The sequence below is a fragment of the Peromyscus leucopus genome, chromosome 5, assembly GCF_004664715.2.
Source record: "Peromyscus leucopus breed LL Stock chromosome 5, UCI_PerLeu_2.1, whole genome shotgun sequence".
Classification (NCBI taxonomy): Eukaryota; Metazoa; Chordata; class Mammalia; order Rodentia; family Cricetidae; genus Peromyscus; species Peromyscus leucopus.
The window spans coordinates 144,802,716-144,830,661 of NC_051067.1; the positions used below are offsets into that span (position 1 = coordinate 144,802,716).

General features: G+C 45.7%; 1 protein-coding gene across 1 annotated transcript; it reads left to right on the forward strand.

The window, feature by feature from the left end:
• Positions 1 to 100: 100 nt before the first annotated feature.
• Positions 101 to 27,916, forward strand: Rdh10 (retinol dehydrogenase 10). Its single transcript, XM_028864621.2, has 6 exons — positions 101 to 664; positions 2,171 to 2,406; positions 22,785 to 22,883; positions 24,024 to 24,169; positions 26,386 to 26,517; positions 26,602 to 27,916. Exons 1-6 carry the CDS (start codon positions 376 to 378, stop codon positions 26,723 to 26,725), a joined length of 1,026 nt encoding a protein of 341 aa, XP_028720454.1. The 5' UTR covers positions 101 to 375; the 3' UTR covers positions 26,726 to 27,916.
• Positions 27,917 to 27,946: the final 30 nt, after the last annotated feature.

The window sequence follows — 27,946 nt, forward strand, 5'->3', positions numbered from 1 at the left end:
GCAGCGGCGCAGGGGACGATCGGGCGGCGGCGGCGGCTTGGCCATGAGGGCAGCGCGCGTCGCCTAACTCGTGGCTGTCACCGCCGCTGCTGCAGCGGGACCGGACGGCCGGGCGGTACGGGGCAAGCAAGCGGCCGCCAGCAGGAGGCGCCGAGCCGGGCGGCAGGCACAGCCCGTGGCCACCGCCGAGCCCGGGCGGGACTGGCCCCGCGCGCACTTCAGCCCCGCGGCAGTTCGGGGGCGGACTCGGGGTGCAGCCTTCGCGTCCCGATCGCGGTGACAAGCGCTCCCGGGGCCAGGAGCTGGGTTGTCTGGCTGGGGGAGAGTGAGGAGGAGGTCACGGCGCTGGGCTCGTGCGGGACCCGGGGCGTCGCGATGAACATCGTGGTGGAGTTCTTCGTGGTCACTTTCAAAGTGCTGTGGGCGTTCGTGCTGGCCGCGGCGCGCTGGCTCGTGCGGCCCAAGGAGAAGAGCGTGGCCGGCCAGGTGTGCCTCATCACCGGCGCGGGCAGCGGCCTGGGCCGCCTCTTTGCTCTGGAGTTTGCCCGGCGCCGGGCGCTGCTGGTTCTCTGGGACATCAACACGCAGAGCAACGAGGAGACCGCGGGCATGGTTCGTCACATCTACCGGGACCTGGAGGCGGCCGACGCCGCGGCTCTGCAAGGTAAAGTGCCCGTGCATTGTTGGGTCAAACCTCCCCCCAACCCGGGAGGGTCTCCGCACACCCCTGTCATGGGCAGCCCGGCTCTCCTGGAAAAGAACACCCCGCTGGTCTTCGGGAAGGCGAGTGGAATTTGCCCCCTTGATGAGAGAGCACGGTTTTCCGTGTTATCGGACTGGAAGTGCGTTAACCCCAGTCATGTAGGAGAGCCTGATTCTTAGGCACCACGCTGGGGTTTCCTAAACTCTGCTAGTAGTGGAAGGCAGCGGGGACCTTGCTACCACCACAGGTTCAGATCCGAAGGCAATCTCTCAGTCTGACTTGCATGTGGGAAGCTAAAATGTCTTTGGGAAGTTGTTCCCACGATGGACTGAAGCAGTTATCTGTTTCTGTGAGGTCTGAGCAGCTTAGGCTGGAGCTCTTTGGATGGTTTCACTATAACTTTAACTCCGGGAAATTATTACATTGTTTCCCCATCCTTAAGTAAATGCTTTAGTTACCAACCTTAACTGAGAGCCAGTCCCTTCCTCCTGAGAAAGGGCTTCAGTGATTTCTGATCTTTTGTCAACTTCTTTCGTGGTTTTGGGGTACCCCAATCTGCATCTAATGTGCTTAACGACGAGTTAGCATCTGAAAAAAAAAAAAAATGTAAGCCTAAAGTGGAGATCATGATCAGTTCTAGATACCGGTCTAGGAAATTTGATGGTGACTGGATTGCCTTGGGCTCTACTGTCCGGCATGCCTGTCATTTGATACCAAACTTACCAGAACCTGTGTTTTTATGTGAGGTTCAAAATGTTACGTTTTCAAAGCTTGCGTGAAGAGACAACAAGTTTGGGCATTTGTGCTCCCTGCCCAAACCTAAGAGAAAGCAATATTCATTTTTAGGAAAGGGATTTTGATTTTATATTGTTTGAACGCCAATGTGGTAAACTTGCATAATAACTTCTAAACTCCATCTGTGAGATTAATTCTTAGGGGAATCAGTTTCCAGACAAACCAGTGACCTCTATTCTTTCATTAGAAACTTCCCATTCATTTCTTGGCTTTGAGTGAGCTCAGATTGTTGCTTACAGTTTGGATTTGTGAGCCTTGGAGGGACTTTCAGTTTTGAGGGTAGAGCTCTCTAGCCACTGGCTTCCTCCCCACCCCCATCTGAAAACAGGAATGTGTAATGTGTGTTATTCTCTGGGCTGAGATCAGTTCTTTGCAGGTGTCTAGCTCCAGCAAGTTGATCCCATGTGGTCTACTTGTATTGGACTTGCCACAATTACATGACTTTCCCCTAAGCAAGGTTGTCCAGTAAATTGCTGTAATTCCCAAAGACTTTCAGGGGAGGAAGGCAGCTGTAAGCTGAGTTATTGGCAAGCGTTACAGTGTTAGAAATTTGAAGCTCACTGTAGTGTTTTGGCTTTGTATGGTTTTTGTCCTACTGCTTGCCATGTGGCTCACTTTCTGTACCCCTTCTCTCTTCCATTCTCCCCTCATCTGGACTTCGGCGGCGGACAGCTGGCAATGGTGAGGAGGAAATCCTGCCCCCATGTAACTTGCAGGTTTTTACCTACACGTGTGACGTGGGAAAAAGGGAGAATGTCTACCTGACAGCCGAAAGGGTCCGTAAGGAGGTCGGTGAGGTCTCGGTCCTGGTCAATAATGCCGGTGTGGTTTCTGGACATCACCTTCTGGAATGTCCGGATGAGCTCATTGAGAGAACCATGATGGTCAACTGCCACGCACACTTCTGGGTAAATATCAATGTCTTTGTTTTTATTCCTGGGTCCTCAGTGAGAAGGCGGGGAAAGAAAGAGTCGGGTGCCGCCGTGAAAGCCACTGCACCCTCCACCTCTCACGGGGTCTGTGGTTAGTGGAAACTGCTCTCCTTTGGTATTCCTCAAGAAGGTAGAACTTGACTGGTGAACTAGTTTGAAAGATTGCTGTAAAAATAACAGGGGGAGGATAAGCCCTGGCTTTGTTTATTTAGCTTCTGTTGAGTTTATAAAACCCTGGTTCTTATGAATTCGTAAAGTCGGGTTAGGCTTCCAAACTACCGCTCAGCCACATTTTAGAAAGTGCCAGAAATTCTGAGATCAGCATCTGTGGTTCACTGGGAGTGGCCAGGCCATCCTAGCAGCTACTCAACGTCCACTGGCCATGCACATTGTTCAGATGGTGGACATCTCAGGACCGTGTCCACTTGTCCGGTGCCTCAAGATGAGGAGTCACCTTGAAAGGACCACGGAGAGGGGAAGGGGATTTATGAGGCGTGGTGAGCCAGGGATTCAAAGTATCCTGCAGCATCCAGAGAGAGCGAGCGGTCTTCTGTTCCCAACTTGTTAGCTGAATTGTCAATAAAGGTAGAGGTGACACTTTCTCCTCTAATTCTGTGCATGCTGTGTTGATCCGTTTTATGGTTTTTTCTTTGTATTTTCCTTATGTAGACAGAAATAATCCAGTGAAGAGAGGTGAGGAGAATTCGAGGGAGCTCAGTGGTAGAATGCTAACGGAGCTTGTGCAGGGCTGTGGGTTATACCCCTGCACTAAGGGAGAAGGAGGAAAGGGTAAGGAGGTAGGATTCTACCCCTTTCCCCCCCAGGCAGAGATGTCTTCTGATAGAACTCAACAAAGAGTCGTTTCTCCTAAATAGGTCACATTAAACCTCGTTAATTTTTTAGCAACTGCTTACAAACTTAATCTGGCTTCCGAAGTGTTCAGGTATTGCTTGTCCAGTATCAAGGCTCTTCTCTGGTCCCGGATGAAGCTTATCCTAATGTTTTATTTGGAAACGTGAGCTTTATATAATTTATTTCCAAGCTTCTAGAAATGAAGATATGAATAAGCTGAGCTCGCTCGTTGCGGCATTTTAAATGAGTGAGGAGATCACCGTGTAGTGTTTGGGGGATTGAGCACACACATGTACATAGGTGTGCAAAACAGTGGGCGTGCAAAACAGACAAGACTTTGCTGCTGCAAGAGCAGGCATCAAGTGTCCCAGCACTGACATGGGTGAGTATAGGCCAACTGAGTGGATTTGGCAGGTTAATTTGTCAAGAATCCTGTGTGTTTATAATTCTGAGTGAAAAAAACTCCCCAGGCCAGGCATAGCAGCACACACCTTTAACCTCAGCACCCGGGAGACAGAGGTAGATGGATCTCTATGAGTTCAAGGTTAGCCTGGTCTAATAACATAGTGAGTTTCAGGCCATCCAGGGCTACATAGCAAGACTCTGGCTCCAAAACAAACAAACTAAAATAGGGTCAGCATTTGATTAGAAAACAAATTGCCGGAAGAGTATGGTGTCCATATTTGAAACCTCTACGGTTGAACTGCCACAGAGATTCCAGTTGATTTCAGTTACCTTGTCCGCCTTGAAAACATGCACATCCATTGGAAGATTAATATTAACCAGACACTGATTTTTTTTCCCCTCAATAACCTTTGAGGTGATGCAAGATTTCCTAACTATAAACTTTAACCTTCACCAAGCTCCCTCAAGTTTCACCTTCTTGGCTATTCTCTGCATAATCATTTTGCTAACTTACAAAATTGTAAATATATCCAGGTTTTTAAAGAAACCGGTTGCACAGCCTTCAGTGAAGTATGTACCACAGAACAGCAGCATACCTTCTTCAGATGTGAGATAAGTGTTGATTTCATGTTAAGAAAGACAGTCCGTGGCCTCCTGTGAAAGGGTGCAGACCGATCTAGTGCAGCCTCTGGCTTCTCTCTAACCTAAGGAAGAAATCACACCACCTCTTCCCCTAGACCCAAATTCATGTGCCAGGGTGAGCGCCACCTTCCTACCCTCCTCGCTGAGCTTTGGGAAGTTGCTTAACCACACAGTTTAGGGAGTTCTTGGAAGCCTGGTTGGTAATGACATCACTTTGTATTAAACTATGGGAGGCTCCTGAATTCTCCAGCTGTTTTTCCTCTAAGCATCTAAACTGAAGAATTTATTTTCAATATTGAGTCAGAAAATTCATTTTAGTGTTGGAATTTCTGACTTCTTGCCAAGACTTCACAAACCTTTGGAGAAGCTGAGAGTTAGCAACTGAAACATAAAAGAAGGCTGCTTTTAATCTTTCCGGTGCTTGCTGTGGGGGTTGAAATAGTATTGCTGAGCGCCACCGCAACTCAGCTTCCCTTCTGGTTTTCTTAGTCGAAAATGTTAGTGGTGGCTTTTCCAAGCTGTATTGCCTTGGCTTCTACCATTCTTGTTCCAGAAGAAAATGACCAGTGTGTCTTTTGACTATGCCTGGGCAGGGAAAAGAAGTTGCCCCATCCAGTTAAAATTGTAGATCCACTGAGCAAAGAGTACATTCATCTGTTTGGACAGATCATCTCGAGCCAAACTCTTAAGTAGCCGTCAGTGTCTGTTTTCATAGACTAACAAGTTGTGTGTTGACCCTGACTCAGAGTTCAGGTCTTGTTCATGTGGGCTGAACTAGCCTAATGTAGGACTTGCACCTTGGCAGTGCCCTGCAAGCTCCAGCCACTGCTCTTACTGGCCAGCGCTCCCTCCTCCTGCACCTGGGATTTGGAGCTGTAAGGAGCCTTAGCATTGCCTCTTCAACACCCTGTGTTCTGGGCCCTGCACATGCTGGGTGAGTGCTTTACCCCGAGCTACGCCCCCCAGCCTCATCCTTTTTTTTCCAGTGAAGCTGCAGTTAAATGAATTATGTAAAACTTTTTTGTTGTTTTTATTTCCTTTCTGCTAACTTTTTGTGGCATACATTGTCATTTTGTCCTTTGGTGCATAGTAAGTGCTTTTTGAAATAACTTTGTCTACATTGTGCCGTACATAACAAAGTTGATGACAGATTGTCTGATGGCAGTTTGTTATACCTGACCCCCCCACACCCCCACACCCACACCTGGAACTGTATTCTAACTTAGTTAATAAATATTTGATCATATGTAGCGGGCTTCTGCTTAAATATTTAGAGGGTAACTTATTCAGAGAGCCCTCACATGGGCCCACGCTGTGGGTTCTGAAAGGGGAAACATCATTCTGGACCAACTCAAGCTATCGACTTCAAATCAGAGCTGCCTTCCATTCATTGTCTGTATCTCCTTTTGTTTCCTACCCTCATTTTTCATTCCCCTGCCCCACCTCTGTACTCTTTTTTTCCTTAGTGTGCTAAGCCTAGTCCTGGGTGGATGTAAGGCTCAGGCTTTTAAGAAGACAGCTGTTAGTGTACCAGTGTGAATCAAACACACATTGAATCCACGGCGGCCATCATTCATTGTCCTGTGACTCAGGCCTCAGGAAGAGAGCCTGCCTGCATTGCCGTCATCGTTTCCTGCCCGCTGAGCCCCGCACACTCCCGCAGCTCACACTCCCGCAGGCTGAGCCCGCACACTCCAGCAGGCAGGAAGGCATTTCCATTAGCTCTCACTCCGTCAGTCAGCCATGACACCAGCCTTCAGAGTGGGTCTGTCCCTAGCAGATCTTCCAGGGGCCTTCTCTCGGTCTCCAGGCAGGAAATGAATGATGTGGGGGTCGGCTTTAGTCAGCCTTGTCTGCTGTGCAGTAAGACCACCGAGAACAAGTGCATGCTGGCATCGAAGTCCTCCACACAAATGCTGTCTCAGTGAGAGCAAGAACTTGAAAACACGCTCCATTCCACCAAGGGACGTGCTAGCCTGGCCTCCCCACACAGTGGCTGCAGTCTCACATTTCCCCCAAAATAATTAACTCAGCTTCACTTACTGTTTTTTTCTGGAGAGGAGTAGAGTCTTAGTTTGTTTCTGAGCCAGAGTTTATCTGTAGGTCCTTTTTAACCAAGGAGCTCTGTTTGGCCTTTATCAAAATGGCAAACTGATCTCCTGATTACCCAAAAGAGGAAAGCAGAGGTATTCAACCCCAGGCCTTTTCTGTGCACAAGAAATTCTCCATGGTAAAGGACTAAATCTGTCAGATTGCTAGTCAGTAATTTACTTCTATTGATATGGTAGTCAGACAGGATAATTGGTAGTTAATTAATAGACCACTTAACTTAAAAGGTTTCACAGGTTTAAAATACTAATTACTGAATTCAGCATTTATCTATATCCAAACGTCTAGAGTGTATTTAGTTAAAATCTATCCAAGAAAAGTAAAAGCCCACCAGCTAGATCAGAGTAAGGCGGCACTTAGCGACATTAGTGTGCTACCGCTGAACCTAATGTCTCCAGCATGGTCTCTGGTAATTAATGCTGGAGTTCTTACGGGATTTACTGCCTTTTCATCTTCTGTGCTGTATCCCTGTAGTCCCTGACTGGAGAAATCGAGTTTGGCTTAAGCTCTCTTAGGCTTAGAATTTAAAAGTTGTTGTTGTTTTCTAAAGTACTCATAAAATTATTTGTCTAATGCTTTCTCCTTCATACTATAATACTATAAAACTAATTTTTTTTTATAGAATATCACTTTCCTGTTGTAGAGTAACTGCTGAAAATGTGGAGTTTGTAACCTACTAATAAGTATGCCAGAACTGACTTCTGTTCCCCAGTTCGTGTCCTGTTCGTAACAGTGTGAGAGCACAAGAAATCAAGACAGTGTCTGAGCTGAGGTCCAAGTTGGCATACCTTGTCAGGTTCTTGGGGTAGTTGGAAACTGACGTAACATCTCTTTAGATGGACAACTGCCTGGAGGCATGTTGCGACTGTACTTTGCACACAGAAAGAGATCACATTTGTATTGAATTTTGAATTTCTATGTTTGATGTATGCTGGGCCCAAATCTGTTGCTCCTAAAAGTTAGATTTTACAACATGATAAAATGTACTTTTCGTTACTGGTGTAAGCAGGGAACAAGATGCTATCTCTATCAAAGCTCCGCCCCATCTTTAATACAGTGTGATCTGGGCCTGGTTATCAGACTTATTTGGGAAACACTGCTGGGTGGCCAGTTCCTTCGCTTCTCAGCTGTCTGGACAATGAATTAGCAGTGCCCCCTCATTGCCTGATACCAAGGGAAGCCTGTGTTCTCGCAGAATCTGGCCTTGATCACCTCCTTGACATGCACAGGTGTAGGCACCTGCTCCCCTTCCTCCACCTCTTAGCTCTCTCTCCACCCTTAAAATACTGGCTCCTTGTGTTATGTGCTCACACCAGTTCTCACTGTGTGTCTATCTAACTGGGTGATCGGTCTCAGTTGCCTAACTGATTTCTTGGCCGTTAGCAAGCTCATGCTACTCTCCCTTGGCTGGCCCCGTTCCTATGAGGACACTAAGCTAACCCCCTCTTTACTCCTTTCTCCTGGCTAAGTCGCCAAGCTTGACAGCACCTGTCTAGTCTGTGCTCATCCATGGGCCACCAAGTCCTCGTTGGACAAATCTCTACTTCATCCTCATGCCCCCCGTCACCTCTCACCTGGACTCTAAAGAGCCTCCAGACTTCTTCCCTGTGTCGATTTGCTGCCCAACCCAGGTTATCTAAACAGTGTTGAGTTTGAAATATGCCACTGGAAGCCTTGTGTGACCCTCTTGCTTACAGTGGGAAGTCGAAGGCCATTAGCATGGTGTCTTGAACGGTCCAAAACTGCTTGTCATCTATCTCCCCGGTTCAGCACCTGTCCTGTCCCCTGGCACTTATTCTCTCAGCCTCAGCTGGACCAGATGCCTCGCTGTCCTGAGAGCCCTGGGTCGCTTCACTGAAGCACTTCTGCCACTTGAGAAGAATTGGTTTTATCGGGAGACAACGAAAGTCAATCGTGTTTTCCCAAAAAACGTCAAATATGGTGGCTTAGGCCTGTGATCCCAAATTTTAGGAGGCCGAGGCAGGAGTGTCATGAATTAGATGCAGTATGGGCTGCAGAGTGACTCCATGTCTCGGAGAGACAGACAGATGCACGTCACACGAGTCGTGTCTTTATCTAAAGATGGAGGCCCTGATAGACAGTCCCCAAATTCTTGGTTCAGGGAATGGCTCCTTGTTGTTTGATCCCACGTGACTTGTGCTGTTTATCTCCATTCCTTGAAGCAAAGTTGGTATTTATTCTCTGTGCCTGGGAGTTTCTCTACCCAGGGCTTTATTCATCATCTGCCCAAGTAGAAATTAATCTAGAAGATGTATCAGAGTGGGACACTCTAACCCATGCTGATGCTCACAGAGTGGCTTTTTCAGAAAGGCTGAATGGAGAGTGCCCTTGGCACAGTCTTTAGCCATTCTTACAGGACTGGTTCCTGGGGAGGGGAGGAGCCACAAACGCCACAGTTAAACATACAGCCGCCCACAGTCTCTGGCTTTATTCTTTCCCCTTAAATTTCTTTGCGGTCCAGTTGTTTGTGAGCCATTCAAGATCTTTACAAATTCCAGTGGGTTGATTCTGTGACCTTAGTGAATTAATTTTCTGACTGTCAGAAAATTACCAGAAGCACTTTAATAATCTTACTTGAGAATTAGAAGAGATTTACGTAGGAGTCCCTTTTATTTAAAGCTTTTCTTGGGATAAGGGATATAAATAATAGCAGAGTCACCTAAATTCCTGCCTCAGTTCTTTCAGAAACTAAAAGGAAGCCTCTTGAGTGGAGGCAAACGGCCGGCTTGCCTTTCCTCAGATCCTGTTTGTGGGTGAATCTGCAGAGGCCATGCTTCGTTTATTTACTTGTTTTTGTTCTGTTCAGCGATAAGCAGGAGGCAGGTGACTGTGGTACACATGGCCGCTGGCCTTGAGAAAGTCCGTTTCACTGGAAGTCCAGAAACAAGAACACCCCTTGATCAGAAACACTAACCATATGATAAGGTCAGAATAGAAGCACAATATGGACATAAAATTACCTTTGGGCTAAATATATATGAGAAACATAAATAAAATTTGTGTTTAGACTTGAGTTCCACCCCCAGGACATCACATTTAGCATATGCAAATACGAAAAAATCTAAACCCTTCTGGCTCCAGGCATTTTGGATTAGGGAAACAACCTGTACCAAGATGTTTTTGGGCCCCCAAACTGTACTTTGCTAAAGTTCCACTAGGGGGTGTCATGGCAGGGCAGATTTATATCTTATTTCCTACAAACATAAAACAACTAGTTTTTCCCTAGGAGAAAGGACACTTTGTTGTTAATCTTTAGAGTATGGCAAGAGAGAGAGAGAGAGAGAGAGAGGAGAGAAAGAAGAGAGAAGAGAGAGAGTCTTAACCGTCACCAGGAATAGGGATCTACCGTCTGCCTCACTTGAATGAGTTAAATCCAGTGTTTGAGCCTATAATTCCCAAACTCAGTCTAAAATGTGTTAATCTTGTTTGGATTAATTAGTGATTCCTTATCTCAGAGGGTAACACAGCATGTTAACTATTCAGAGAGCCTTGCCTTCTGACTTCTGTCTGCCATCCCAGAAGCTCCTTTCAGACTGAGTCCGGCCCCTGCCCCTCCCCCCAACGTCCCCCAAGCATGATTAGCAAATAACTCAAGGAACGGGAGCTTGGACTTTTTTCTCTGAACATATAAAGTAGGAAGGTAACATCAGAAAATGCCCCTGTATTGTGACTTAACCCTGGCTGGCAGAGCTTGGCCTCAAGATTTAGTCACACTTCCTGTGGCATACCTGGCCGACCAGTTTCGGTCACCTGGATCTCCGGGTTTGTGCAGGCTTCCACATCCCCACTGTCAAGAAGGATTTCACCCACAGGAATGCGCTTCCTAAGTGTGGACTGTTCATGAATTCCTTTTTTCATTTTCATTGTATTTATCAATTCTCTTAAAACTCAAGTGCACACCTGTCAGGGCCCATTTTTCTAAATGCTTGGAACGTAAAATTAAGTGAACAGGGAAAAAAGGAATCTCCTTTGGAAATCACCAAAGTGTCAACATATGCTGCTAGAACGTTTAACAAGTGAGGGCCATTAATGAGGAATCCTGAGTGCTGCCACACCAGCCCTTACAATGACAAGACACTTAGAACAGACTCACATTTGAAAACCAAACGTTCCTTGGTCTGTGAACTTTCCAAGCTCACGCAGATGCTTTTGCTGCTTGCACAAAATACAGATTTGTTGCTTTTCCTTCAAATACCTTAGTGCTGGAGGTTCTGAATATTAACGAGGTTTGGTTTCTTAGTGTTATTCTAAGCAATGAGGCTCAAAATAGCACTTCCCAAATCAGTGTAACTGGGAAAATATTTGTAAGTGTAAGTTACGTAAACACATGGGTATTTTGAGGACAAGTGAAACTTAAAATTCAAAGCCTCAATTTTCCCACCTGCAAATTGTAATTAGCATACTGCCCCCTACTGATTTCTCAAGGGTTTTTAAATGGGATGCTTCTAAGGTCTCTTGGGAAAGAAACATAAAGGGTAATTGGTGTGATCAGTTCTTTTAAATACTTCTGCACAGACTTGTAGTAAGGTATTTTTAACCTGTATTCAAGTATTTTGGTTCACATCTAAAACAGTTGCTTTCAGCTCGCAATCCAAAAGGACTGAAGAAAAGAATTAGAAGAGAGGTGTTACTGTGAAGTGTTTCTTCTGTTTCCCAGCATCCTCTGGGATTCTGGAGGAAAGGGGCCAGGCGTGTGAAACAGCTGCTCAGCAGTGTGAGCCACAGGCTTCCTCTGGTGCTGACATCCGGGGTTTTAACCCAGAGTATGGCCTGGTGCTGTGCGGAGGGCAGGAAGGCCTGGCAGCTATACATAGTAAGAACCAGGAGCTGCAGGAGCCTGAAGAAAGAAGCGACCCAGCCGAAAATAGACACCACTCAACCCACACAGCCTGCAAATAGACCCTTAACAAGCCTGCGTCCATTCACTGTCCTTTCTCTATGGCATTTGAATGCACTGGCAGAGTCTTCATCAACACGAAGCCGCTTTCATTTGAACAAGCTTGAAGCAAGCCTGAGTCAAGTAGGGCCATTATCCTTTCAGTGGTGGGCAGAACAGCAGTCTCAAGGTCTCCTACCAGGAAGGCAGGCAGGCAGGCAGGCGCTAGGACCCAGACCCTCTGCTGAAAGCTCCAAGTTAGAACGCGTAAAGTACTTACTAAATGTTCAAAGCTCTTGTACAGTAGATTTTCCTGTGACTCACTTACAGTTTTTGCCCTCTGGTATAATGTAAGAATCTTCAAATGTGATTTTTTATTAGCATGGTAAGTTTAGCAATAACTTATTAACCCTAGCTAATATCCCCAGAAAGTTTGCTCTATAAATTAGACATGCATGTAAAATTCTAGATTGAAGAATCAATGTCACACTAGAATTGTATTACCAAAGTCCGGCTCCAGGCTTTTCTGTGTCCTTTCTGTGATTGCCCATGTCTCTATTGGAGGCGGCCAAGATCTTGGAGAGTCATGTGGTGGCATCCTTGCTCACCCAGCCTTCTTCCTGGTTTATGACAGCATTGCTAACTGGGCCTGAAAGGATGGCTCATGAGAAGGCCTCTTCTGCATGGACAGATGAGCAAGGCCCTGTAAGTGCATGGTGCAAAATTCAGTCACAGTGGGTTGATTTTGTTTGCTTAGCTCCTGGAAAATGCAAAAACCTTTATTCTGTTACATAAGCATCTTACGAGATCAAAATTCACATCGCTCTGTAAGGCTTCTCGTTAAAAACCTTAATCGTGGATTTTCAAAATCCTGGAGTTTCCACCAGCTGACTGTTGCCGAGGCACCTGACTTGTACAGAGGTAATCTCTTCCTTGGTGGGTTTCTCACAGGCCCATCAGAGCATAGAAGCTGGGCTTGGCTTGCTCCGAAGAAAGCTAGGGAGTGGGAGGGCCACTGTCTCAATGGCCCCACCTTCAGAGCATCTGTTGGATCTTTGAGACCTTGTTCTAATGGAAATAGGGGCATGCAGAAAATGATCCAAGGCACAGAGACATACTGTGGACCCCTCCCTCATCTCTCCATACAAGGCACTGGGGCCCTTTAAATGGTGGCCCAGTGCTGGACAGAGCAGGTGCCCTGCTTTGCTGGGTAACTAGAAGGAGATCCAGAGCAGTGGCAGCATGGGAGTCCAAAGGGCGGGCAGGGCAGTCCCAGCCTCCCCTCTGAGAATCTGCTTCTGACTAGGCAGTTGCTACTGTCTGAAGAGGAACGGCTCTTCATTCTAATCTCCCAGCTTTCTCAGCCCCCTCCTTCCTTTTTTCTTAAGCTAACCAGCCTGTTAAACCAGGCAAATGGCCTGTGGAACACTGTGGATGGAGCCTACCCTCATCAAGATTTCTTTCTTTAAACAGAAAAGACTCTGTGTGTGTCTCAGTCTCTGTCTTTGTGTGTGTGTTCATGTGTATGAGTGAGTGCAGAGGCACACACTCCACAACACACCTGTGTTCCCATGGAGGTCAGAGGACAGCCTTGAGTCTCTGTCCGCACTCCCACCCTGTCCGAGACAGGCTCTCTTGTTCGTCATTGGGTATGCCATGGTGAGTATCTGAGCTTCTGAGGGTGCTCCATCTTGCCATAGGAGCTCGGGAATTAGAGACACACACTGCTGTGCTCAGTTTTACTTAGAGTCTGACGATTCACACTAGGGTCTTCCCACTTACACAGCAGTTTCTCTACTGAAACTACCCACCCGAGTCATTTATTACCTATTTTCCAGTCAAAGTCTTGCTATATGGCCTAAGTTGGCCTGGAATTCAGTGTATTCCAGCCTCAGCCTTTCAGTGAGTGCTAGGCTTCCAGAAAAATACCACCACACCCAGCTAGGTTTATTTTTTTTTTAATTTAGGTTCAGATCTAGGGTGAGAAAGGGCAAGTCTAGGGTTGTCCTTGTTCCCTTGTCTCTCTAAGTCACTGTTGCCCTCTGCTGTAAGCTGAGTGGCAGCAAATGAAGAGCTGTGTTCTTCCTGCTTAGAACTGAAACAGCTCTGGCCATGGTTTGCTGGCTGGAGGGCAGGGCTATCACCCGTGCTGCTCTGCTTGAGCCCCAGCTCCCAGCCCAGGGCCCTGGCACTTTGTGAACATTCAGGATTGAAGCGGAGGGGGTGGGGTGGGGTGGCAGGTGTCACATATACTTGCTGTGCTCAAAAAGGACATTTTCTCATTCAGAGTTCACAATTTAATAATAGCATTTGGGGTAGGTTAGCTGGAGCTGACTAATGTGATTCCTGCAACCTTCTTGTTACCTTGTAGTGTTCTTGTTGAGGGATGCAGCTCAGTAGTAAAACACTTAGTGTGCACACCTAGTGTGCGTGGCATGGAACTCCAGCATCACACACACACACACACACATACACACACTTACACACACTCACACTCTCACACACACACCCTTTAATATTGTTCAATTCCCAGGTGTAGCCTCAACATTATTGCCCTTCCCAAAGAGATTTCTTAGTTGTAAAGTAGTAGTGTAAAGCTATAGAAACTAAATGTGATGGGATATTGAGCACAAAAATTTGTAGGTTTTTTTCAGCACAGAATGTATTCCTAACCTTAAGAGAAAATCATTCTGGTTGTATATAGAACTTGTTTTACTGACGGCCATGTTCCTTAGAGAATGGCTTTTAAGAGGCCGCTTTGCCTTCATGGGGCATGGGCAACCTTTGGAGACATTTTTTCCTGTCAGCTTGGTGGACTTGGCATCAGGTGAAGGGGAGAGGCATGCTGCATCAGCATCCTGAGGTGCCTCCGGGACACCAGACTTCCCGGTGGCCCTGAGTCTGTGACGGTCTGCTCTAGCACCAGATCCCATGTTACCACAGGCACCTGGGGAATATCCCGAGCCTGCTTTGCCCCTTGGGAATTCTGGGATAGCTGGTGGTATGTGGCTGGACATCAAGAGAAGAACTTCCCAGATAGTTCTGGTGTATGGCAGGATTTGAGAAGCACTGTTTTATAGGAAAAGGTGGTTTCTGTAATTCCAAAAGTTCCTTAAGAGTCGCAAGTGTTCTGTCTTTGCGGTTTTCGCCGCACCTAACTCAGCAGAGGTAGCATAATACATTTTCAGGAGTTAACCCCTTGATTGCATTTACCCCGTGTTGAATAAAGAAGTCTTTTTAAAGTCTTGTTGTAAGCACATTAGAAAGCAGAGAGGAATTTGAAGTATTTATACTTGTGAATTACAAGGGCTGATGGTCATGGGGCCTTTGGAACAGGGCAGAGACATCCTGCGGTAAGCAGCAGCTAAGCTGGCGTGGTGTGTTTGTGCCTTCGGGATGGGGTTCCTGGTCACTTGTGCACACACAACCACAGTGTCCGCCCTTCCGAGGCTCTGTCTTCATTATGGTTTCCGGGAAGGGCACAAGGATGAGACATGGGGTTCGGCAACAGCCTGCCACTCATCGGGTGATAGGGCTGAAATTTTCTGAGCTGTTTTCATTATTCCATACGAGTTATTAAATAGGTGAGGGGCCTGAACTTGAGCGCTCTGGACCTCTGCTTTGATCATCCAGGGAGCAGCAGGGAGCAGAGGAGAAACAGCATTTCAAAACCCATGGTCACTGTTTCTCTTAACACATGAAACTGCCCCAGACTCAAGTAAAACAGAAAAAAAATAACAAGTGTTTCTCACAGACAGTTGGTCGTTTTTTAATAGATAAAAGGTATGGATGCACGTTAAACTATGTGAAAAGGTGCAGCTACAACAACAAATAAATATTTAATGAGTCCATGTTTTACTGATCACCAGATGCTGGCAGCTGCAGTAATAGAGCTGATTCCCTATTGAGTCATTTACGAGAAGCTTAGGGAAGGAATGGTGCAGTGTGAGGACCTGTGTGGAGTGCCCAGTGCTGAGGGACGAACGCGAATTGTGACTAAAGCATCAATCCTGGAGGTCGGTCTCCTTTTGTATCACCAATGAGTCCTGTCAAGCCACGGAGAGGAAGGTTAAGTAACTGGCAGTCAGGACTTGTGGCTTCTGGGTTCCGAAGACCAGTGCACTTTCCCAGCAGCTGGTCTTGTCACCTCCTTCCTGATCTCTGTACAGCAGGCCCTGCAGTCTAAGGGGATGTTGGAATCAGCTCCTGCCCCAGGCTACATTCATCCCGTCTTTAACAGTGGGAAGACAAGTTAATGAAGCATTTATTTTTGCTGAATAACTAATGTGTCATCATCTAGGTGTTCATTTGAAAAGCTGAGCTTTTATTAGCTTCTTGGTTGCAGGGCAACTGTAGGAGTCTTCTTGTGCATGTGTGTCAAGTATTAACTGCTGATGCTGTTCAGATTTAAACCATTCCCTACAGCTTCACAGCCACAGGTGGCTTAAAGGCCGGGAAGTGCAACTCCAATACAAATGTGACTCTGGTGACATTCTTCAACTGCCCCCCCCCCATTTAAAACAAATGTTGTGTCTCAATGTAATGGAAATTAAGTGGTGTTAAGGCTAAGAGGATAGGAGTCCCAGGCTCCAGTGCCTTGGGGCTCTGTTGCACAAGTATTCAGAGACCTTTCTGCTTCTGCAAATGTCCCAACTGGGACAAGGAGCATAGGCTCTCGGGCAGCTCCATGAACAGCAGGATCTGTCAGCTGCATCTGAGAGAATTTGTCAGTACATTCCTAGCAAATATACCTTATCTCTCAGCTAAAAGTATGTCTGTAATAAACGTTGCCTTAACCAAGTAGCACTTGTCTATGGCCAAAGTGATACCTTCAGATCTGTAAAATTCAAAGGATTTAGCCATTTATTCCTTACATAGAGTAACGTGTCAGTGTGTGTACTCTTTGAGCATACTAGTGATTGATCCTATTAATCTTCCTAAACAATTAGCTCTATTTGTAGTGCCTTAAAAAGTTTTCTCCAGGGGCTGGGGAGACGGCTCAGTTGGTAAAGTGCTTTGAAGGACCCAGCACTGGGAAGATGGAGACAGGTAGATCCCTGAAGCTCACTGGCTGACCAGTGTAGCCTTATCCTTGATCCCAGGTCCCGGTGAGGGGCCTTATTCAAAGGGGGGGGGGGCGGAAAAAGGTAGATGGCTCCTAAGGAATGACTCCTATCTCTGGCAGGCACGCGCACACACACACACACACACACACACACACACACACAGAGAGAGAGAGAGAGAGAGAGAGAGATAGAGAGAGAGAGAGAGAGATGGATGCACCCACACAGATACACATATCCAGAAAGTTTTCACTGTTGAATCAGTTTCCAGGAGCAGTGACGGGCCTCACCGAGGAGTGCCACCAGGTCCCATGATGGTCTGGTAAAGAAGCAGAATGTTGTTTTGTGAGCCTGGTAAAGACTCTGGTAGCAACACAGGTAGACTGAGCAAAATACAAGGAAAGATACTATTAAAGAATGTTATTGCCACTGTGGGGACATAACATTCCCGTGTGTGAAATATTTGCTCAATGGATTCTCGATGGTATTCCTCCCCCTTCTTCCTCTTCCTCCTCTCCTGCTCCTCCTGCTCCTCTTCCGCCTTCTCCTCCTGCTCCTCCTCTTCCTCTTTATTTTTTCCTTCCCTAACTTGTATATCATGCTGTCATTTGGAGATATGAAAACCCTTAACTGTGTATGTCAGAGCTGTTAATCCATTTCCCACTGTAATATAATTCATGATCCCCTTTGGCAATGAGTCTCTACTCATCTTTGAATATTCAACTGAGAGACAATACTCTGAAATATTTTTTTAAGATAGCTTTTCTGAAATTGCTCATAGAATGGTCTGGCAAATATATAAAAATGTAGTATGAAACCTTTTTTTTTTTCCTGTTGAGAGTAATTAATTTTCCCCTTAGTGTCTGAACCTGAAATAGTTCAGACACGTTCTGCATGTCTCCCCTGCACCTCCACGGTGCCTCTCCACATCTCAGAAGTTAGACTTTCCCGGTCCCCCACTCTCCACGTCCTTTTGTTGATCCTAATTGGTTCTGACAGTGCAGCTGCAGGCTCCATGCTGCCCGGTCTGTCATTAAGGGCACCCAGAGCACTCTGGACAGCGGGCTGTTGGGAGGTAATTTGGTGTAAACGTAGCTTTCAAAGACTCCTCAAGCTGCGGCATGCAGTGTCCTCTGCAGCCTCTTGCTTCTCTGTTAGGAAGGCCCTGCTCAGAGTGTAAATGGGACCCTGCAGTCCCTTCCAGAGTGCCCAGAGCTTGAAGCGGGCCCCCGAGGGACTGTGCGGATAGTAATATGGAATGCCACTTTCTCGTTCTCCTCCTTTCTAATCTCACCACTACCCCTTAGCTGCCCTCAGATTGAGGTGTTGGAGACTTGGAATAAAATTAATCACGGATTATTGAAGCCCTATCTTCACACTTTACAGCCTGAGTCAATTATTGAAGCGTTTTCGTTTTTTACAAATGGCAAGGAGGGCACAGACACTAAACAGGCCTAGGTCCTTTCCAACTGTAAAGGCACCGAACCCCCTTGTTTCAAATCAGAGTTATTGGCGTTGTGACCAACTGTGGCTTTTCAGGTGAAACAGGAGATTTCTTCCTCTTTCTTAGACATGTGAACAAGATAAAGCAGAGTACAGTTGTCTGAATTTAAGTCAGGACCTAGGAAACCTTACCAGCCACTGTGGGCATCAGCTAACAAGCCCGTCTAGATTCTGGTCTCTCCAGCTGACTTAGCACAGGCTTGGTGGTCAGTGCACTTCCCGAGGCGCCCCTTTCAGATGGCACCTGCAGCACATGCTGGAGTTCCGACCTGAAGTCACTTAGGTGTGAGGCTCAGATTTGCCCTGTATGTTCTTCTAATGACTCTTTGAGACAGAGGTGACGATCGTGAACCTTAGCTTGAACTGACTGGTGTCATGGCAACTAGCACTTCACCTCTTGCTGGTCTCCACCTCACACATGCTGCAATATTTGTGCACATTAATAATTCATTGCCAAGTGCCAGGTTTCTTTGTGCTGTCAAGCTGTGTCAAGGACGGAACACTCTGCTTTCTCAGATGCCATCGAGCCGACTGTTGAGGGCAAGAAGAGTCAGAAAGGAAAACTAGTCGGCTTGCTCTAGAAAATTCCTGAAAATGCCATGTTTCCTAGTCACCCATTTGCAGTATTTTTCTTACAAAGTAAGAGGCAAAGTTCATTTAATAGCATACCTGATACCTCAGGCGAGTGTGCGTGTGGCAAGCTGTAGTTGCCCATATTCATTCAGGCAGCAGGACAATAAATAATAGCCTCAGTGCGCAGTCTCATGTACTTGACTTCAGCGGGGCCAGGCGCACAGGCTTCAGGGCACTGGAGAGATCCTGATGTGGGCACCAGTTACCTCAGACTTGTCACTGCTTAGCAAAGGGTAAGGCAGGAAACCTGCAGGCTGACTGTGTGGCCTCAGGTGGCTTTACCTCTTAGTGTCAACAGCAAATTATAATGGGTATCATCAGGAGTGTAGTGCCTTGTAGCTTCACCTCCAGTTGGACACTTTCTAAGTAAAAATATGGGCCTTTGTCTTAAAATGTCAAATACACAAAGGCACATTCCATTCCCTTCATACAGAGGTTTGTGCCTCTGTATGGGCAAAGAAGTCATGTGCTTCAAATTGAATATTGACCACTGTTACTTTAAAAACTAAGACTAAAAAGAGGTTCCTAACTGAACAAAAGACCCCTCCCTATATCATATTACTAGCCACTCATTCTCTCCAGCAGTGTTGGTAGTGCACACATAAAAACTAATTATATCGCCATGTTTGGATTGTTTTATTTCTGCCCCCTGTCTTAAACACAAAGTAGCTTTGCTTTCCAGATGACATTGCTGGAGGGTGAGATGGTCCAAGGACACCAGAGCAAAATTACATCCAAGTCACATTGTTTTGACACTGTGTACCAACTGTCTTCTGTGAAAGGTAGACTCGAACTGACTTAGATTTGATGCACAGGTGAGTATAGAATTCTGCTCAAAGACAGGAATGCAGGAATGGGACACCAGCTCTTGTCTTACTAATTACTGCTTGGCCAGATCATTACATGGTACCTGCAGATAGTGGATGTGGAGGGAATACCTGTCAAGTGGCTACGTTGATATCACCAGACTCCTTCCTGGAGGGAGGAGGGGACCTTAATCAGTTTCAGGACTCTGCAACAAATTGCAGTTGAAATCTACTTGGGAACTTGTCACCTGCCTTTGTTCTGTGCTGGGGATCTGGGTTAGTCACTTAACACCTGTAGACAGGATCATAACTCAGAAAGCCTGGCCCTCATCAGGATCTCACCTACGCTGGTGTATGGGTTTTCAGTCAGCAGTTGCCGAACGCAGTCACCTAAGCAAGAAGACCAAGACCTTACTGGCATTTTAGACTGTGCAGTTTCTTAGCATATAATGTCAAGTCCTTGTACTTACTGACATTAAGAACTTTTAAAACAAAAAAGTTAAAAGGCACTAAATTTATCCCTGTCTTTCAACACTAGGCAAACTTAATATAGACGATCCCTCCAACTCAGAATGGTTTGACTTGGGCTCCTTTGACTTTGTGATGATTTGAAATGGTAATATGCTCAGAAGGAATTGTGCCTTGAGTTTTTATCTTTCCCCGGGCTAGCATTAGATGCTGCAGTCAGTCTGTGCTTGTGCTCAGCTATAGACTTACACAAGTGGTCTGAGCACGCTTAGAGTGGGTCAGGATAAGCTAGAGTGTTCAGTAGATTTGGTATAGTAAATGCCCTTTCAGCTTGCAGTGAGTTTATAGGTTGGCTCCTAAGTCCCTAGGAAGGACCTCAGATGAGTATTAAGAATACATTCTCGGGCCGGGGCAGTGGTGGCACACGCCTTTAATCCCAGCACTCGGGAGGCAGAGGCAGGCAGATCTCTGTGAGTTCGAGGCCAGCCTGGGCTACCAAGTGAGCTCCAGGAAAGGCGCAAAGCTACGCAGAGAAACCCTGTCTCGAAAAACCAAAAAAAAAAAGAAAAAAAAAAAAGAATACATTCTCCTGGAGCTGGGGCAATGCTCAATGCTCGATTGATAAGGTGCTTGCTGTACAAGTGTAAGAACTTGACTTGGTTCCCCAGCACCCACAAAGAGTCCAAGTATGGCAGTGTGAATCCAAGCCTGCTACGACTTGCGGGGGACACAGATGATTACCACTCAGCCTGTCTAGCCAATCGGTGAGCTTCTGACAGTGAGAGACCCTGTCTCAAAATCCAAGGTGGAAAAGCAACAGAGGAAGATACCTGATGTTGCCCTCTGGCCTCTGCATGCACCCGTGTGCACCTTAACCCCACACGTGCATGCAGAAAACAGTTACACATACACAGTTTTTAAATGAGCAAAGCTAAAACATAAGCTTTAGGCCTTTAGCTAATCTTAACTAGACATTTAGAAGATGTAGATACTCTTAAGACTTCATACTTACGGATATATTTTCTACTTTAGTTTGGAGTGTATATGCTCTGCAAATTACATTTCAGTTCTGTGCTATAACAACCACATGTAAGTTATAGAGCCTGAAGCCGAGCCTTTAAATGGCCTGGAGCACCAGCTGTCTTGTGGTATCAGGTTGACGAAGGTAATTATTAGTAAATGTTTGCCCTGCTCCTGTTTACTGCTACAAAGAAACTCAATAGAACGGAAACCCTGGTGTTCCTGACAGCAGCAGTGTGCTGGCCCCGTGTGGTGTGGGAGGGATTCCGCCCCAGTGTTGGAAGACTGATGGATCTGTGTCTCTGAGCTTGGCTGGGACAGCCAGACAAGTATAAAACAAGCAGACTGAAAACACTGTAAAATATATAATAATCTCTTAGGGTGAATGATATGCACTATACAACTTTAAGAAATGTAGATAAAGTCAAGTTGGTCTAGAATAATATTAAATAGCATGACCTGGGGCTGTATTTTGAGTGGCATGCGTGCTATATAATGCTTTGGGTTCAATCTCTGATATCATATACACGAAGACCAAAATACCTTAAAGAATTATAGGGATTTTAAAAATTAGTGAAGATATTATTGGAGATTTTAGGGATAAGGAGCATTTGAAAACCATCTAAAAACTAGGTAAATAAGTAATTAATATTACACTTTGGTTTATATAGGACAGGAATGAGGGCAGATAAAAGTGAGCTTGGTGTGGGTTTCAAAGGAACCCAAACAAACGGGATGTGGTTTGGGGGGTGGGGTGCTATGTGATGATCCAGGAGACAGTCTGGGCAAGACCCTGAGACACTTGATGAAGATTCATCGATGAATTGGAGCATGGGAAGCTTCGAAATTAATGGACTGCTGTTCTTGATCTTGTCCACAGGAGTTATCCAAACACTAGAAATGCGTGCTCAGAGCCTGATACCTTAGCAGGAGAGTGTCTGAAATGGAACGCAGCTCTTCTCCAAGGAGGCTGTGCAGTGTTTTGTCTTTTAAGTTCATAAATCATGGGGACCAGTGCTGGCGGTAGACCATAACTCAACCGTGGACAGATTGCTCTTCGCCGCTTTCTTTTAAGAAGCGGGTTATAAAACTGTTGGGAGCCTGGTGGGATGGTTTATAGATCATCTTAAGTAATTCGAAGGATCTTTTGTTTAAACACAGCCTGTGTCTTGGAGACAGGAGGCAGTAGTTGAGTAAGAAGCGCATGCCCCGCTGATTTTGCCACCTTGTTATGGGCCTGCTCTGTCATCTGCTACCCTGAGTGGGTGGACGTCTACCTTTGTGGGAGAGACTCTGCAGGTGCCCCACAGGGGACTGTGATCCTTCAGTGCGACAGGTTCCCATCGGTGCAGCATTCACATCATGACACTGTTTTTCACTAAAATGGGTCTGTACTTTACCAATGCTTATGTTCTAAAATACCTCACCTCCTGCTAATCTACTTTGACTGTAAACCTTGGGTACTGTCACAGAGTGCCAGGATGGCTCTTCATTCATGGGTCTGTCACCTTGGAAACATTGTCACAAGGAAACCAACAGTATGGGGCACCTGCTTGTGGGTAGGCAGGCAGTTGCTCATAGACCAGAACACAGCTGAACCAGGGCATGAGCATGAGAAGGCCTCTGACCCAGGAGTGGTTCAGATTAGCAGATCGCTATCACTTGAAAGATGATAAAGAGCCTTCTCCTAATGACTTTCTTTTCATCTCTGGACGTCAGCCCCCAAAGCTCCTGGGTTATAGCTTTGTTGGTCACAGTTTATAATAGGCCTAGCAGGGCAATGATAAGGTGCTAAGTTAGCCAGACACTTAAAGGAGCGTCTCTTTTTGATAGATGGAAGATGTTTTCAGATGAACTGGGAAATGTAATTTTTACAGCTTGGAGATTGTTCTGTGATCTGGGCTTTAGAGGAGATGGGGCCTGTCAATTCTAAAGCTTGCATCTTGCTTCTTTCAGACCACCAAGGCCTTTCTTCCGACGATGCTGGAGATTAATCATGGCCACATTGTGACCGTCGCCAGCTCCCTGGGACTGTTCAGCACTGCTGGAGTTGAGGTTTGTCAGCTTAAAGCATTTTCTTCATTCACACAGTTTGTCTTGCAGTGAACACATCACAAGAGACCTGCTTCCACACCGTCTGCTCAGCCAGCAAAGGTGTTTCCCTCTAACACAGGACCAGCTGTGGAGGAGCAGTCCTCCTCCCTGCCATAAAATTACCGGGACCAATTTACCTAGTTGTCACAGCATAGAGGGACAGGCCGGTGCTCACAGAGTCCATTTTCACAGTATAGAAGGACAGGCCGGTGCTCACAGAGTCCATTTTCACAGTATAGAGGGACAGGCCGGTGCTCACAGAGTCCATTTTCATTAGCAGCCTTGCTGGATGGAAGAAGGCACAGGGTCGAGAACGGACCCATGGAGTGACGTGGCAGTGTGGGGAGAACGGATAGGTGAGATCAAAGGCTCACGTTCTGTTTTGGTGCACAGAGTGAGCTGCCTGCGGCTCGTTCAGTAGATGAGGTGCCCGTGGCCAGGGGCAGGTGCTGTCTAATTGTGTAGAACTGGGCTTCTTAACCCATTCTCAACTGTGTTCAGATTATAAAACATCTCCACACATTGTTCCCCAAGACTTGGCTTACAGATGCCTAGAAAATTGAAAACAGCACTTCTTGCAAATATGTCAATATTTCTGTATCATGTGCTCTTGAGTTCTAGTTGAAGTTCAGAAGATGTGGTGGCTCTTGTGTTTTAACTTTAGATCATAATAGCTTGTAGCCCAAGTTAACTTGGCTTTGTTCTCCTTGTGTTAACGTAAACAAGCAGGTTTGTCAGTCTCCTTCACTAAACAAGAGGCCATTTGTAAGGTTTCCAGCACTTCAAAGGGAAGCTCCCTGCATGTTTTCACTGCAGCCTCTTAGCTTTCATAGAACCCTTCGCAGTGACTTCCCCCAAAGGAACATGATACTTGGTTGATGTGGCAAAAAGCCTTCTTCTGTTTCTGTTATCGCCTGAAAAATGTTGTTTCTTTTCTGAACCACATCAGATAGAGGTCCTTTAAGACAATTTCCTTCTCTTGCTTCGTTACCTATAACCTTTTGTCATGAACATCTAACTAAACGGGACCAGGAAGCTGCAGATCAGTTGGGAACATGTGCGTAGACTCAGCATTTCTGTTCTCTCTCTCATCTTGCTCAGGATTACTGTGCCAGTAAATTTGGAGTTGTGGGTTTTCACGAATCTCTGAGCCATGAGCTAAAGGCTGCTGAAAAGGATGGAATTAAAACAACTTTGGTTTGCCCTTACCTTGTAGACACAGGCATGTTCAGAGGCTGCCGAATCAGGTCAGTGGAAACCCATCTTCTTACTGATATGTGCTGATATATTGTGTACCCTAATAAAATTTGCCTGAAGATCAGAAAACAGAACAAGCCACTAGATAGTGGAGGCACATACCTTTAATCCTAGCACTTGGGAGGCAGAGATCCGTCTGGATCTCTGTGAGTTCAAAGCCACCCTGGACTACACGAGATTGACTCATGATTCTAAGAGAGAAAACAGAGCCAGGCAGCAGTGGCACATAGCTTTAATCCCAGTCCTGGGAAGCACACAGGCCTTTAATCCCAGGAAGTGATGGCTGGGCAGAGAAAGCTGCATAGACCTGAGGAGACAGGAGCTAAAGGTTCTTTGGCTGAGGAACCCTTTCAGCTGAGGCCCTTCCAGGCTGAGGAGCCGGTGACGGAAGAGGTGATGGCCGTGGCTTGCTCTGATTCTTTGATCTTTCAGCTTTCACCCCAATATCTGGCTTGGGATTTTTTTATTGAAAGACCTTTAGTGATTTTGTTACACTGATACAGCAGAGTAACATTGGGAAGATGTGTGGGGTTGATGTTCAGCCACTTTAACTGTCAGTAGATGATCAGCCTGTGCTGAGTGGTGGCACATGTCTGTAATCCCACAGCACTTCTTGAGGGGCGGGCGGGCGGGGGCAGGAAAATTGTCCCAAGTTGGAAACCAGACTAGTCTACATGGTGAATTCCGGGCCAGCCAGGGCTACGAAGTAAGACCTAGCTAAGAGACAGAAGTTCTCCAGTTAAGGTCTGTAACATGGATGTCTAAGACTGACAAGTGAGGGTTTGATGCCATGCTGGGATTAATTCCGAGTATCAGACAGGAATGGGCGTCTCTCCATCTCCGGGAGGACGTACAAATACCCAGGATTTTTCTTAAAAGCTACACCATTGAGAGTTATTTTATTTCTCTACTATTAGTGTTGGCAGATGATGGGTCCAGGAGAAAAGTCCTTAATGTGACTTTAACCTGGATATAAAACAGTATCACCGTCACAAAGGATTAACATGCCTCTTTTTCTAAAAAGACTGAATGTCACACTACAGATTTGAAAGTTTTTTTTTTCTTTTCTCTAGCAAGTGTATATAGCTAAGATGAAATCATTTAGAGCTACTAACAATAAAATGGAATCCTCTCACACTTGAGAAGGAGGCATATGGGAATGTAAATACCTAACCATTGGGTTTTACCTGACAGGCTTTCAACAGAGTAAACACAACCATGAATCAGCAGAGACACTTGTTGACACGGAGAGCTTTGCTTGGGTGATTTTGCAAGGCAAAGGACAATAGGCAAGTCCCCCTGTTTGTTGGGGACTGTTCTTAATGAGCCAAACAAGTGATGGAGAGTGGTTTGAGTCATTTCAGTCTCCTGCTGGCACTGAGTCTAGACTGAGAAATTGGCTCTAGGGCCTGGGATGTGGCTCAGTGTTGGAGCATGTGCTTAGCATGTGCAAGGCCAGGGTTTGGTTCCCAGCTCAAAAAGGAAAATGAGAGAGAGACAGGAAATTGAATTCGGGGTCTGCCTCTCATCCTGGCCTGTGCCTGTGGTGTGCCTGTGTGCCTGTGCTGTGTGAGTTTGGTTCTGCATGGGACCCTGTCGCTGAGGGTCCTCTTTTCCACTTAGCAGAGTGGCAGGTGCAGAGCTCCAAAGCTGTGATGAGACGATGAGTGGTAAGAAAGCAGTGGCTGTGTGAGGTATTTAACCTGCGATTTACCGCATTAAAATGAAGTGGGTCCTTAGACTATAGCTTGGCAGGCCTCTGCCAGCCTCGTGAAGTGTGGCTCTGGCAGTTTCATACTAGAAAAGAAAGGCAGCAGAGTTGCTTATGCACAGTTTTAGCCCTGTCTAGTAGAGAAAGCTACACCACTTGATAGAGTTTAATGTTTGTGATAACAAGTACCTCCTTTTTTATTCAAAGAAAGCATCAGAATGATTTGAAATTCTTACAAAGCATCTCAACAACCGAATCTCATTTTACAGAAGAGTCAACTTATTTTGCTTATTTTTTTCCTGATTTATTTACTAGATGATAAAAATGAAGTGTGTTTATAATAAGAAAATGTGAGGCAAAACAAAAATACCATGAAGAAAACAAAATGTTCAGAAAATCTTGTCCCTCGATTCACATCACAGTATTTTGCTGTATTGTTTTCAGTCTTCCATATTGTGTTAATTCTGAATTTTGTTTTTTAATACAAAATTCCAGAAAAGAAATCGAGCCCTTTTTGCCCCCTCTGAAACCTGATTACTGTGTGAAGCAGGCCATGAAGGCCATCCTCACTGACCAGCCCATGATCTGCACCCCCCGCCTCATGTACATCGTGACCTTCATGAAGAGGTAAGTGAGGGGCCCTGCCCTGCCTGCCCCAGACCTGAGGGAACGCATGGCCTGCCATTTGCTAACTCTGCCTTTCCTTTGCAGCATCCTTCCCTTCGAAGCAGTTGTATGCATGTATCGATTTCTAGGAGCCGACAAGTGTATGTATCCCTTTATTGCTCAAAGAAAACAAGCCACAAACAATAATGAAGCAAAAAATGGAATCTAAGAGTGCTTTGTATGGAGCGCCCTTTCTGTCAGGGTGGTTCAGTCCATGCACATCAGCAGGACTGACAGCCTCTGGATTCTAACCCCACGTCAACTTTTTTTTCTAATCAACTTTTTAAAAAATAATAAAATGTAAATTAACTGACTAGGGTGCTTGAAAAATGTGAGCTTGGGTTTTTGCCAATGGGGCCTTTTTTAGACAGGGCCCTAAAAATGAGTCCAGTATTTAGACAAGCACTATGTGACATCATTATTTTTTTAATGAACAGAAAGTCTAGAAATGATGACTACAGTGTGTTTCATGTGTATGGTTCTTCTGAATTCCCACAGAATTCACTCATTCATTCATGATTGTGAAAGTCTAGGCAGCTGGCCCCTTGTGCGTTTAAGGACTGACAGTGCCGTGCTTTGTCTTGGGTTCTGGGTTCCACTCATGCAAGTGTGGGTGGCTTGCTCATGGTGTCTGGGGTTTAGCTCTGATAGAGGGGAATTTCTGATGTCAATTTGAGATCAGTGCTGTCTGAACATACAGCCAAGGCCAGAGGGTCTCTCTCTTACACTACTATGACTGAAATACTAGATGATTTTTAAATTCGATCCCTAGAATACTAAATGGAATGTTTAAAGACCTGATTAATCAAAAAGATTGTACATTTTCTACCTGTGAATTTTGCTGCATATAGAAAGTGCCCTTTCCTCGGGGGGATGCAGAGTCGTGTTTGGGAGAGGGGGACCTTGTCGACAGAACACAGCAGCTCTACAAAGAAACTTTCTGAAAATGGGAATTTCTGCATTAAAAAGTACCCATGTTTGTGCCAACTCTGATTAGTGTGGGGAACAAATCTTGTATGGAGTATTGTGGAAGGCTGTAAAGATTTCTTTGAAAGGTTTATTCACATTGTAGAACAGCAAATGACATTTTTACAGTATTTTTTTGTAAAGCAAACTATTTTGTGCCTTGAATTTGGTATATGTGTATTAGTGAAACATTGTAAAAGTGAATCTCTACCTCTGTATCTACATGTGTACCATCCTCTTGTAAATGACTATGAACTATTATGTGATTGCTTTTGTTTGTTTGTTTTAGGATGTCTTGTTTAAACAGTGACCAATGTTTAAGGCTATTAAAATAAGCCTACTTTTACTAATCGGGAGGTTTTCTAAAGGACTAATTAAATACTTACATAACTGACTCTGTGGTTATTAGCTGTTGGCAACATTA